Source organism: Aotus nancymaae, unplaced genomic scaffold, assembly GCF_030222135.1.
Source record: "Aotus nancymaae isolate 86718 unplaced genomic scaffold, 86718_ANA_hifiasm-v0.15.2.pri h1tg000010l, whole genome shotgun sequence".
Classification (NCBI taxonomy): Eukaryota; Metazoa; Chordata; class Mammalia; order Primates; family Aotidae; genus Aotus; species Aotus nancymaae.
Window position 1 is genome coordinate 39,474,597 of NW_026988421.1, and position 12,847 is coordinate 39,487,443.

Here is a 12,847-nt window from a genome sequence, read left to right on the forward strand (position 1 = left end):
CAGAGTCCTGCCATTGCTATACATATATATATATGTAGTATTTTTAGTAGAGATAGGGTTTTGTCATGTCGCCCAGGCTAGTCTTGAACTCTTAAGCTCAAATAATCTGCCTGTCTCTGCCTCCCAAAGTTGGGATTACAGGTGAGAGCCACTGTGCCCAGCCAATAGCTGATCTCATATACTCTATTTATTGACCACTCTGATCCATTTTGAAGAAAAAATGCTCCAGTTATTATGCTGTTTTAGAACACGGTAAGCATGTCATGTGCTAATTATGGCCAGTGACATCATAAAATAAAAGTGCATTACCGAATGCTTTCAATTTCTTATAATGATGGTAAGGTGGCATGTCATGGGGCCTTTTTAGCCCTAGACATCACTCCAAAGAATTCCAAACAGATATAGACAAGTGCCCTTAGGACCCAGATCTCTTCCTTTCAGGCTGTTTACCCAGGGAATAGGATGTCCTGAGGCAAGCTTCCCCCAAGTGAAGTGTTGATAAGTCTGCTTATCAGAAGGACATTACTGGGGGTGTGATATGTAGGGCATCTACATTTTCATGATAGGTAGTCATATGAAAGCTGACAAAGAAAAAAAAGGGCAGTGATGTGGTGCAATGTCAACAGACAGCTGTCCCCTGCCTCTTGACAAATAGGATGACTTGCATTGCTGAGCGGTGTGATCACCACCAAAGGAATGGCCCTCTCATATTTCTTCCTGATTCACATATTCAGCGGGGTTAGCTTGTCCTCCCCTCCCTCTTCAGCTTCCCAGACACTAAGTCTGGAATGAAAATTCACCTGCCTCTGAGTTGGCAGGGGTGTTACTTGGGTTCCCAGGTTGGAAGATTATCTCACCCAGCCCCAGCTATATAAGCTGACCGGTGTGGAGGGGCCCAGCAGGGCCAACTCCAGGGATTCCCTCCAGGAGAGAAAAACATACAAGACGTCTTCAGCCAACATGATGGTACTGAAAGTAGAGGAACTGGTATGTAAGATGCATTAATTTTACAAAATGAAAACTGGCTCATCTTGGTTTTTATTTGAAAATTGAAATGCCCTTTGCTTTCAGGCATAATGCAAGGAAACTGAAAATGTCATATGTGGAAAAAGGTTGATGTGATGAAACAAGTGAAATTGGAAAAAAAAAATGGAGCTACCAGTAGTGAATTCTCTGCATGTTTCCTGTTTAAAATCTTCTCCTTTGGTTTTATTATCACAGTGTGGAATCACATGTAGTTATCAAAATGTCTTAGGGAAGAAGTTTTATTGCAAGAATGTAAGTCTGGAAAGTTTACAGTCAAGGCGAAGAGTCATCCAAAGTACCTAAGTTGAGTTTTAAATAAGTAGAGAAGGTTTGTGATTTTCCTGAAAGAAATGTGATTAAGCAGATTTAACGTAGATTTACATATGTCAACCTAACCCAGGTCTTGATTTAACCAAGAGAGTAAGACAAGCACCTGAAGGCAATTCTGGGACATTTGTAGCAGCGTATGTTGCAGCCTGAGGTCTGAGAGTGCACTGTGCAAAGGTGGCTGTTCCCCGGGGAGAAGGACCAAGAGCCTTCTGTAGCATTATCTGTGAAGAATGAGCTGGGACAAGGCTGCTGCTTCTGACGCTGCCGTCTTCTTCCCTCATAGGTCACTGGGAAGAAGAATGGCAATGGGGAGGCAGGGGAATTCCTTCCTGAGGATTTCAGAGATGGAGAGTATGAAGCTGCCGTTACTTTAGAAAAGCAGGAGGATCTGAAGACACTTCCAGTCCACCCAGTGACCCTAGGAGAGCAACAGTGGAAAAGCGAGAAACAACGAGAGGCAGAGGTGAGAGCGCCTGTGGAATGCGCTAGTAGGATGTTGGGGCTGGGGTAGGGAATGGAAATGCCAGGGAAGGAGAAGAGAGAAACAAAGCCAGTCATTAAGATGTTTCTTTACCAGATGCTAGCCCATAAAGAGGCAACTTGTATGGAACAGGTTTTGGGAAATAATTCTTTGACAAGACTATGACCTCTGAATTCTGAATCAATGGTTAAATGTGCTGTGACCATGTTTCGATTGAAAGATACACATGTCCAGTGAATTTCTGATGTTATACACCATGTAGTTAATCCCAAGCAAGGGAGATCTCTTTTTCTTAATAACATGGTTTGTGGTCCATGGATCATTGTTTAACTGTGTCTGCTGTCTGTGTTGACACAATCTGTGTTTCTCAGTGAATTTTCCTTAATTACTAGCACAGATAAAATATGCTTTAGTTAGCTGTGGTCTCTGAACAGTCTGTTTTAGAGGCTCTGCTTAGTGAAAGAGAATGACATTGATATTTCAGAGCTTAACATTTATTCTTAGATTCTTTTTTATCATGTTCAAAAACTAAACAAGGTTTTGAGCATAATTTTTAAAATCCTTCAAAAATCTAGGGCTTGTTTATGGCATTAAGTACAAAATCATCACTTAGAGACCAGATCATGTCCCCAGTTACTCAAGGGCTGATTCTACAAGCAACAAGTAAAGATGATGGCAATTAGCTGAAAATTAGACTCCCAGATAAATATCTGAATAATAAATCCCTAAAATGAAGTCAAAGATTTATATAATTTTAAAAAATGGTTTTGCTTAAACTGTTCAAATGTTTATCTCAGACCTTGCAGATTTAGTTTAGACAACACCAGAATGCTTGTCAGTAGAACTCACCATATTTTTGAAATATGAATTTCTTTTTTAGCTCAAAAAGAAAAAACTAGAACAAAGATCAAAGCTTGAAAATTTAGAAGACCTTGAAATAATCATTCAACTGAAGAAAAGGAAAAAGTACAGGAAAACTAAAGTTCCAGTTGCAAAGGAACCGGAACCTGAAATCATTGTAAGGGCTCTTTTGGTTTCCAGTAATACATGTCCAGTGTTGTGCTGCAGGGGAGCAAATACCTGTAGAGGGTTTGATTGAAACTTGGCAAGCTCACAGTAACTCTCATGCTATACATATATCTATATTTTTTTTGCTTTAGGCAGAACCTGTGGATGTGCCTACATTTCTGAAGGCTGCTCTGGAGAATAAACTGCCAGTAGTAGAAAAATTCCTGTCAGACAAGAACAACCCAGATGTTTGTGATGAGGTAAGACTCATACAAAGCACTGCAAAATCCAGCTCATTGATTTTATGTTTCTTATGCTTTACTGCAGCCTTGATAGTACAGTTCCAAAGTCCTTCCACCTGAAAGAGTTTCCCCAGCTGATGCTGTGTATGCCAGGAGCCTAATAGGAGAGTTCAATGGTCCAAAAGATAAATAGATATTGGATCAATGCTACGGATTGCATTGCTTTGTTGTTGTTGTTGTTGTTGTTGTTGTTTTGCACTCATATACGTCTGCCTGATTTTTCAGTTTTTCTTTAACTTCTTAGATCCTTATGATAAGACTTACAATATGGGCCAAAAAGTCCCCTTTAGAGATATATGATTGGCATCATCTTTGAGTGAAACCAAACACATCAACACTAGACCAGAAATCTGAAGATTACAGTTCAGGGGCGGGCCAGCTGTACCACTACTTAGCTATTTGGTTTTGAGCAGCTAATTTGCTTCCTCTGGGCCCTGGTTTTCTTATCTGTAAACATAGGGCATTGGAGTGAAATAATACCTAAGGTTGTTCCAGCTCTAATCCTCCATTAGCCCATTCATATAAAGCCAGTTTATCAGAAATCACTAATCCTTTTGTATTCTTTTCCCCATGAAGTGAAATTGGGGATCACTTCTGAAGTTGAACTAAAAGCATGTCTCCCATTCTCCTAAAAATGAATTGAAACTTTTTGATAGTCAGTCTAGCTATAGGCCCAGATGCAAGAAAACTGTCTGATCTGCATGGTAAATGCTGTATGAACAAGGGAAGTACAAGATACAAGAAAGGGAGATGTCAGCATTTAGGTAATTTTGAGCCTTTAAGTTCACATTCCTCAATGTAGGCCTTTGAGCCCTTAGAAATGTATGTTGCAGGAGGCTCAAATATTAGTTGCAGGATAATTGTTCTGATTCTGCAATTTTAGTTAACTTTGACATTTCTAATTCATAAAGAAGCACTTGAGTTTCTCTCAGTCATGTCATCAGAATCTTCAGCTTCAAAACTCTTAAAATGGTTTATGCACATTTTTATATTTATTGCTATCTCTTTTTTAAAATCTCTGTTCTGATAGTATAAACGGACAGCTCTTCATAGAGCATGCTTGGAAGGACATTTGGCAATTGTGGAGAAGTTAATGGAAGCTGGAGCCCAGATTGAATTCCGTGATATGGTAAATATATTTCTTTGCTTGGGAATGAGCCAAAATAAGTAAACCGTATGAAGCTCCAGAAAACCTCCAATGCAAAACCGGGCTGACTGGATTGAAAATTGATCTGAGAGAACTAGGCAAAAGCTCATTTCTCCAAATAAAGTTGGGAGATGAGACTAGGCCATGTGAAATATTTTCCATACATACTGAAAATAGAGGAATATTTCAGGGAAAAGAAGGAAGTGAAAGCTGTTAAACAGAATTCAATATCCTCATCAGCAAGTTAGTCATTCGTTTTCGACAATTGCCTTTCAACAGCCTTGTCCCTCCATTGCACACAGGGCAGCCTGCTCACGGTCTCCTGGCTGCCAGCAACACATACGGATTCTCTAGCTGCACACTTTATATGATAGATGCCAATTGCCACCAGTGAGATTTGGGGCTAGACTGCATGTGAAATGAATTGCATCTATGGAAAGTAGCTGCTACTCACACTTCAATAATTCAATCACTGTAATTTCTACAAAGACCAGTATGCAGCATAATTTATGAACTGAAGATTGAGCTGGGAAAATGCTTTATGTATTTAAATGCAGCTCAATTTGATTTTATAGCAAAGTGGAAATGAGGTATCAAAGAAATCCAAAGGACTTGGCCAAAATTGAATCCAAAATACAAACACATTGAAAAAAAATTAAAGAAACAAAATATGAAGTTTACATGGAAACTAAAAAATCGTGAGTGTGGGATTAAGGCCAGGGCATACCAACCACACAGAGCAGTGAGGAAGGGGTCTCCTAGGTTTAACTATGCAAGTTACAACTGGAGCCACAAGTGACCACAGTTGAGGTACAGAGGCTGTGCTAGCAAAAATGGGAGCAGAAAACCCACAGGGGTAGAGAAAGAGTGACAGGGACCCCAGATGAGGTGTCAGATCCAGATTAAAATATTTTAGAAGGCGCTACTTTTATTCTGCCAGAATTTTTAAGTACATGTGTTTAGAACTTCTGAGTACATTTGACAAAAGTGGCTAAAAGTTCCAGGCAGATGGGGGTTTGAATATATATTCTGCCTCTTATTAACTGTGTTTCCTTGGGCTAGAAACTTGAACTTTTGGGAACCTGGTTTTTCTTATCTGTAAAATGTGCATAGTAACACCTACCTCAAAATGTTGCTGGAAGAATCAAGGTTTCTAGAGTGTAGCACCATGTTGGCAAGAGAAATGTCTCAATAAATGGTCGTTCTTATTCTTTTAAAAATTATTAGATTATTTAAGAGCCTCCTAATAAAACACACATATGCACGCACACACACATATAACTTAGCCAACAGATTTGGTAAAAAATCTTTGACTCCAATTAGAATTGGCAGTCTAGATGGGGACAACTCATCGTTATCACGAATGCCTTGGCAGTCAGGTTCTAATTCCCCAGACCACATTCTCCTTCACGTTGTCGGGTCTTTTTCCCTCCCGGTATAGCTCGAATCCACAGCCATCCACTGGGCAAGCCGAGGAGGAAACCTGGATGTTTTAAAATTGTTGCTGAACAAAGGAGCAAAAATTAGCGCCCGAGATAAGGTATTTCTTCTCCTCCTCTTCCCTTCATTCACCCCTTCCCCATCCCTGCCACCCTCCTCCTCCTCCACTTCTCCCACTCTTCCCCCTCCCCCGCCCTTCCTCCTGCGCCCCCTCTCCATCTTCTAACCTCACCTCTCCATTAAAGTCATCAGGAAGCCCTTGCTGTGTGCAGACACCCTAGTGACCACTTCTCCCCCTCGCACATGTCTTGGGGTCTGGGACAGCCTCTCCTCTATCCTCATTCCTAGCGAATCAGCAGGGTTTTCCAATTTTCCAGTTGCTCAGCACAGCGCTGCACGTGGCGGTGAGGACTGGCCACTATGAGTGCGCGGAACATCTTATCGCCTGTGAGGCCGACCTCAACGCCAAAGACAGAGTGAGTAGCTGGACACACTCGGGTTTCCCAAAGCTTCATTGCTTATGTATTTGGAATCACTCCCCCAAGCCTGGTGCCCTTGCAGGACCCACTTCCTGACCTTAGACCCACCTTGAGCCTGTTTACTCTGCTTCTCTAGGAAGGAGATACCCCCTTGCACGATGCGGTGAGACTGAATCGCTATAAGATGATCCGACTCCTGATTATGTATGGCGCAGATCTCAACATCAAGAACTGTGTAAGTACTGGAAACCAGAAACACTGCTTGCAAGCTTTCTAATTTCCAGAAGCATTTCTTAAATACGTGAAAAGACCTCCACAGTGGCAGTATTTGGGAGTCTAAATGCCCCTGCCCATTTCTCTGAGGACAGTGTTTATCTTGGCTAGGACTCAGGTCACATGGCCAGAGAAGGGGGAAGTCATAGGTACTGCTATGAATTCACTGCCTGACAAGGTGCCTAATAATTCTTTTACAATTCAGTCTTGAAAATGAAAGATAGTCAAAATTTGCACATCCCCACAAATACCTAGAAATTCAATCTGCCTTGGCCAACCTTATCTGTTCAAGGGCTGAGAAAGTTAGAAGTAAAGACAGCTACCATTTCTGAAATGGTCTAAAATTCCACAAGGGTCAGTGCAGGCAATGAACTAAAGTTAATCAGTATCCAATCTGAGTAATTCAGAAAGTCCCTTTCCTCCTTACAGCAATGTGAAATGTCACCATTTTCTTCCAGGGGTAGCTGTGCTTTTGCCTGTATTTTTTTTTTTCAGATAATTTCTATCTATTCTCCACTTGGATTTGTCTGCAGATCTCTCAAAATAATTTCCTATATTTAGGCCCCGAAAATTCTTGTATAAGTACATATTAATTTAACTTCATCTGTAAGCAGGGAACATAACCAACTTTTCCTCATGGTCTCAATTTCCAGACAAACACCATCTAATATAAGCTTTAAAAATATTGCCCAGAGGGACGGATATAAATTTCTGAAGAAACAATTTTTAAGAAGCTTCTGAAGAATCACTTTACAAAAAAGGGCGGAGGGGGAGGGAACTCTGTCATCATATAAATGCAAATAATTTTTTCGCCTATTTGTGTTGCAAAGACTGAGAGGAATATCTTATCATTTAAAAAAATCTGACTTGGTGACAGGATCAAAGAATGGTGATAAATGAAGATTGCTTGGGATGGGAAAGTGTTATCAGTAGTGCTTCCTCAGGCTAAATATTGGAATTGATCTTATCTAATAATTTTTTTTAACTATCAGAAAAAGGGCAGGTTCAATGAAATCTTGAAAGCTGCAGAAAATGTGACAATTTCATTTTTTCAGGCAGTGAGATACTACCAGCAGAGACAAATAGCATACAGGTTTAGGAAGACTGTGTAAGTCGCCAGAAAAATCAGGATGTAAATTTCAATGGAGAGAAGTGCAAGGAATTTATGGAAGAGTAGCCCAAAATATACAAATAGGGCTCAGAGTTCTGAATTACCAGTTAGATCCTTAGCATCAGGATTATGGAAATATTAATGTCATTGACCCAATGGATTGTTTCCCCCAAAGATCAATAACCGAGTGATGCCATCTTAGAGGAGATTGAGAACAACATAGAATATTTTCTCATTATCCAAACTCTATATTCATGTCTACTGATGACTCTTCCTAGAGAAAGGCTCTACAGAGGTGGGGAAGTTCCAAAATGAAGGTTATAGGGCCACTAATTTAAATACCTATAGATCACATAATCTAACTTCAGGTTGGCCTTACTATGCCAGGCAGATGGCATAATTGTGGCTGTAAGTGTCTGTGCACATAACTCTTTTAAAGGTCCCCCTCCCCAACCCAGCCTATGTTGCTCTGTGGAACCATAAGTACCATGTTAACTCTCCTGATGTTTTTCATAAAAGTCACAAATACGGTTGGGAACTCTCTTGATTTCCAACTGTTGCCAATTCACACTAATCTTTACGAAAATCTAATTTCTGTTTGAGTCAAAACAAAACAGGTCTCTTCTCTGGTTTGCATCTCAAAGCTGCCAATTTGCAGTCTCTGGATTAAAAAGAAACTTCTCAACGAATAGAAATGGAAGAATTTAGGACTTCTCATACCTATAGATAAGAATTGAGAGATGACATGGTTTTAATATTTTTAAGTATCTTGAGACATATGCATAAGGGAAATCAATATTTGGTCTCAAAAATTATTTATTTTCACACATGTAATTGCCATCAATTCCAAGAAAAATACATTTCCTGGGAGAGTCCATTGTAAATTCTGATAAGTTATGAAAAATCTGCTCCCGGGAACAGTAATAGTACCCACACGATACCTGAGTACTTAAGCCAAGTTATTTATGCAGTTCATTTACCACCATTTCTTTCTTTCTTTTTTTTTTTTTTTGAGGCGGAGTCTCACTCTGTCACCCAGGCTGGAGTGCAATGGCACGATCTCGGCTCACTGCAATCTCTGCCTCCCAGGTTCAAGCGAGTCTCCTGCCTCAGGCTCCTGAATAGCTGGGATTACAGGCGCATGCCACCACGCCCAGCTAATTTTTGTATTTTTAGTAGAGACGGGGTTTCAACATCTTTGCCAGGCTGGTCTCGAACTCCTGACCTTGTGATCCACCCGCCTCGGCCTCCCAAAGTGCTGGGATTACAGACCTGATCCACCGCGCCTGGCCCATTTACCACCATTTCTTATCAATCAAAGCACTATCCTTCAAATGGATAGGAACTGATTATTGGTTCAAGAGGGATGCTGCCACCTCCAGGAGCCCATTCCATGAGATACTGGAAGATGTATGGGGGCATTTTATAAATTTCAAAGTGACTTGGGGTGCTCTTGACACTTAGTGTCTAGGGACAAGGGATTTTACCAATACCTGAGATGGTCCCACAGAAAAAGATTGCTACTCTAAAATGGCAAAAGGATCCCTCTGAGAAACAGTGAAGGGCTGGTTTGAGTATAAACTGCAGATCACTCCTAGTGGAAACTGTAAAACACTGTGATAACATATACCTATTCCTTACCTCATAGAACACACACACAGAATGTGAATTTACAGATGTCACCCACCCGAAAGTCAAGTTTCCTTATCTCGTTTGATTAGGCTGGGAAGACGCCGATGGATCTGGTGCTACACTGGCAGAATGGAACCAAAGCAATATTCGACAGCCTCAAAGAGAACTCCTACAAGACCTCTCGCATAGCTACATTCTGAGGGAAATGACAGACTCTGATCAGTAGCTGTTCACTGGCATTTTGAAGGCATGGCACAAGAGAAGAGACACGAGCCATAAAATCTAGTTTTTATTTATCAACATATTGTGAAGATGTACCTAATGAAGTTTTGAGAAAGCACAGGGTTATAGGTGTTTAAATTTCCTTTAGTGAAACTCTATTTTTATGTATTCCTGTTTATTTATTAACTGGCACACTACTGATATTCAGACCTTCATGATCATCCATTTGGTGAGCAGAGCTTCATTTGTATGTAACATTTTCAGAGCCTTCCAATAGGTAGTTCTTAAACCAGGGGAAAGAGCAAAGTTCAAGTGCCTACTTATGTGTCATTTACTCATGTAAGAGTTTTTAAGAGAGGGTTGATTATTGCAGCCCTCTTTTATCCTGAAATTTTAAGGCAGAAGTTTGAATGAAGCAAGGGACGGCATGTAGGGACAGGAGTGGAAACAATGGAAGGAAAGTGATTCTGTGAAAAGGACAGTGAAGCCAGCCATTTACCCCCCAGGCTGGTTTATTTATTTATTTATTTTTTACTGAGTACACAGAGTACCCAGGTGAAGGGAATGTCATGAGTGTAAGTGCAAGGCAGTGGAAGGAGAGGCCAACTGGACCATGCAGAATTGAATATGCTAGAAAAAGAAGGAAAGAAAGGAAATGCAAACTGTAAATGTGTAAATGTATATTGTATTGTATGTACATTTTATATTCATAATAAAAGCAAGCAAACTCCAAACCTCTAAGTCCTTCTATAAGCGTGGTGGGAATGTCCTATGTAGGGGAAAAAAAGCCATATAGGAGGGTTTTTTCCCCATTGTTTCCCCAAGTTTTGCAGATTAGAAATGTCCCATACAACAGCACTCCCAGTATTTCATGGGTATACAGACCACCTAGGGATCTGGTTAAAATACAGATTCTCATTCAGCTGGTCTCAAGTGGGGCCGGAGATTCTGCTTTTCTGATAAGCTCCCAGGTGATAGGCCACGGAATGCCACCACCTAGGCTGAGAGTCATAAAGATACAAAAAATTCTAGTGAGCTTTCAGTCCCAGTGATGTGTAGAAAGAGACCCCTGGTGGTCAGAATGATTTCTGCATGGTAAACCCGCATTCTCTAAGAAGTTCCCAGCAGGGCTTAACTAGAGATTTTTTTAAAATTAAAATGTAAATTTTAAGATCTGGGGTACATGTGCAGGATGTGCAGGGGTGTTACATAGGTAAACACGTGCCACGGTGGTTTGTTGCACCTATCAACCCATCACCTAGGCATTAAGCCCAGCATGCATTAGCTACTTTTCCTAATGATCTCTTTCCCGCCTCCTCACCCCCCTACAGGCCCCAGTGTATTTTGTTCCCCCTCCCTGTGTCCATGTGTTCTCATTGTTCAGCTCCCATTTATAAGTGAGAACATGCTGTGTTTGGTTTTCTGCTCCTGTGTTAGTTTGCTAGAAATAATGGCCTTCAGCTCCATTCACGTTCCGCAAAGGACATGATCTCATTCCTTTTTATGGCTGTATAGTATTCCATGGTGTATCTCTACCACATTTTCTTTATCCAATCTATTTTTGATGGACATTTGGGTTGATTCCATGTCTTTGCAATTGTGAATAGTGATAAAATGAACATATGCATGCATGTATCTTTGTAATAGAATGATTTCTATTCCTTTGGGTATATACCCAGTAATGGGATTGCTAGGTCAAATGGTATTTCTGGTTCTAGATCTCTGAGGAATCACCACACCATTTTCCACAATGATTGAACTAATTTACATTCCCATCAACAGTGTAAAAGTGTTCCTATTTTTCTGCAACCTCACCAGCATCTGTTATTTCTTGACTTTTTAATAATTGTCATTCAGACTCTATCCATCTGATGAAGGTCTAATATCCAGAATATAAAAGGAACTTAAACAAATTTACAAGAAAAACAACCTCATCAAAAAGTGGGCAAGGACATTAACAGACACTTCTCAATAGAAGACATTCATGTGGTCAACAAACATATGGAAAAGAAAGCTCAACATCACTGATCATTAGAGAAATGCAAATTAACTAGAGATTTAACAATTCTTTTGGACAGGGACTGGCAGTGTCAAAGTCCTCCCAGAAGAGAACACAGACCACCACAGGCTAATATCACAATGAGTCACAAATTTTTTGGTTTTCTAGTGCATACGAAAGTTATGTTTACATTATTCCGTGGTTTAATAATTGCGCTATAGCATGATGTCTAAAAAACACCATACATACCTTCACTTAAAAGTATTTTACTGCTGGCTGGGCACGGTGGCTCACGCCTGTAATCCCAGCACTTTGGGAGGCCGAGGTGGGCGGATCACGAAGAGATCGAGACCATTTTGGTCAACATGGTGAAACCCCGTCTCTACTAAAAATACAAAAATTAGCTGGGCGTGGTGGCACGCGCCTGTAGTCCCAGCTACTCGGGAGGCTGAGGCAGGAGAATTGCTTGAACCCAGGAGGCGGAGGTTGCAGTGAGCCGAGGTCGCACCACTGCACTCCAGCCTGGAGCCTGGCGATGGAGCAAGACTCTGTCTAAAAAAAAAAAAAAAAAAAAAAAATTTACTGCTGAAAAGTGTTAATGGTCATCTAAGCCTTCAGTGAGTCATAATCTTTTTGCTGGTGGAGGTTCTTCCCTTCATGTGGATGGCTGCTGACTGATAAGGGTGGTAGTTGATGAAGGTTGGGATGGCTGTATCAAGACAAAAATGAAACTTACCACATCAATTAACACTTTCATAAAATATTTCTCTGTACCATCTGATGCTTTTTGATAGCATGTTACTATCAATAGAACATCTTTCAAAATTGGAGTACATCCTCTGAAACCCTGCTACTGCTTTATTAAGTTGGTGTAATATTCAAAATCCTTTTTTGTCATTTCAGTGTTTACAGCATCTTCACTAGGAGTAGATTCCATCTCAAGAACCAATTTCTTTTCTCATACATAAGAAGCAACTCCTCAACCGTTCAAGTTTTATCACAAGATTGTAACAATTCAGTCATATGTTCAGGCTCCATGTCTAGTTTTCTTGCTATTTTCACCACATCAGCAGTTACTTCCTCCACTGAAGTCTTGAACTCCTCCAAGTCATCCATACAGATTGGAATCAACTTCTTCCAAATTCCTGTGAATGGTATTTTTACCTCCTCCAATGTCCCATGAATGTTCTTAATGGCACCTAGCATGGTGAATCCTTTCCAGAAGGTTTTGAATTTACTTTGCCTAGATTCATCAAAGGAATTGCTATCTATGGCATATAGCCTTATGAAATGTATTTCTTAATAAGACTTGATTCAAAATGCTCCTTGATCCATGGGCTATAGAACGGATGTTGTGTAAATGGGTATAAGAACAACATTCATCTCCTTGTACATCC

At 40.4% G+C, this 12,847-nt stretch overlaps 1 protein-coding gene across 1 annotated transcript; it reads left to right on the forward strand.

Annotated features, from left to right (window-relative positions):
• Positions 1–882: 882 nt before the first annotated feature.
• Positions 883–10,185, forward strand: ANKRD1 (ankyrin repeat domain 1). Its single transcript, XM_012454760.3, has 9 exons — positions 883–987; positions 1,640–1,819; positions 2,718–2,855; positions 2,998–3,105; positions 4,178–4,276; positions 5,736–5,834; positions 6,112–6,210; positions 6,350–6,448; positions 9,319–10,185. The coding sequence occupies exons 1-9, from the start codon at positions 961–963 to the stop codon at positions 9,427–9,429; spliced, it is 960 nt and encodes a 319-aa protein (XP_012310183.1). The 5' UTR covers positions 883–960; the 3' UTR covers positions 9,430–10,185.
• The last annotated feature ends 2,662 nt before the right edge of the window (positions 10,186–12,847 follow it).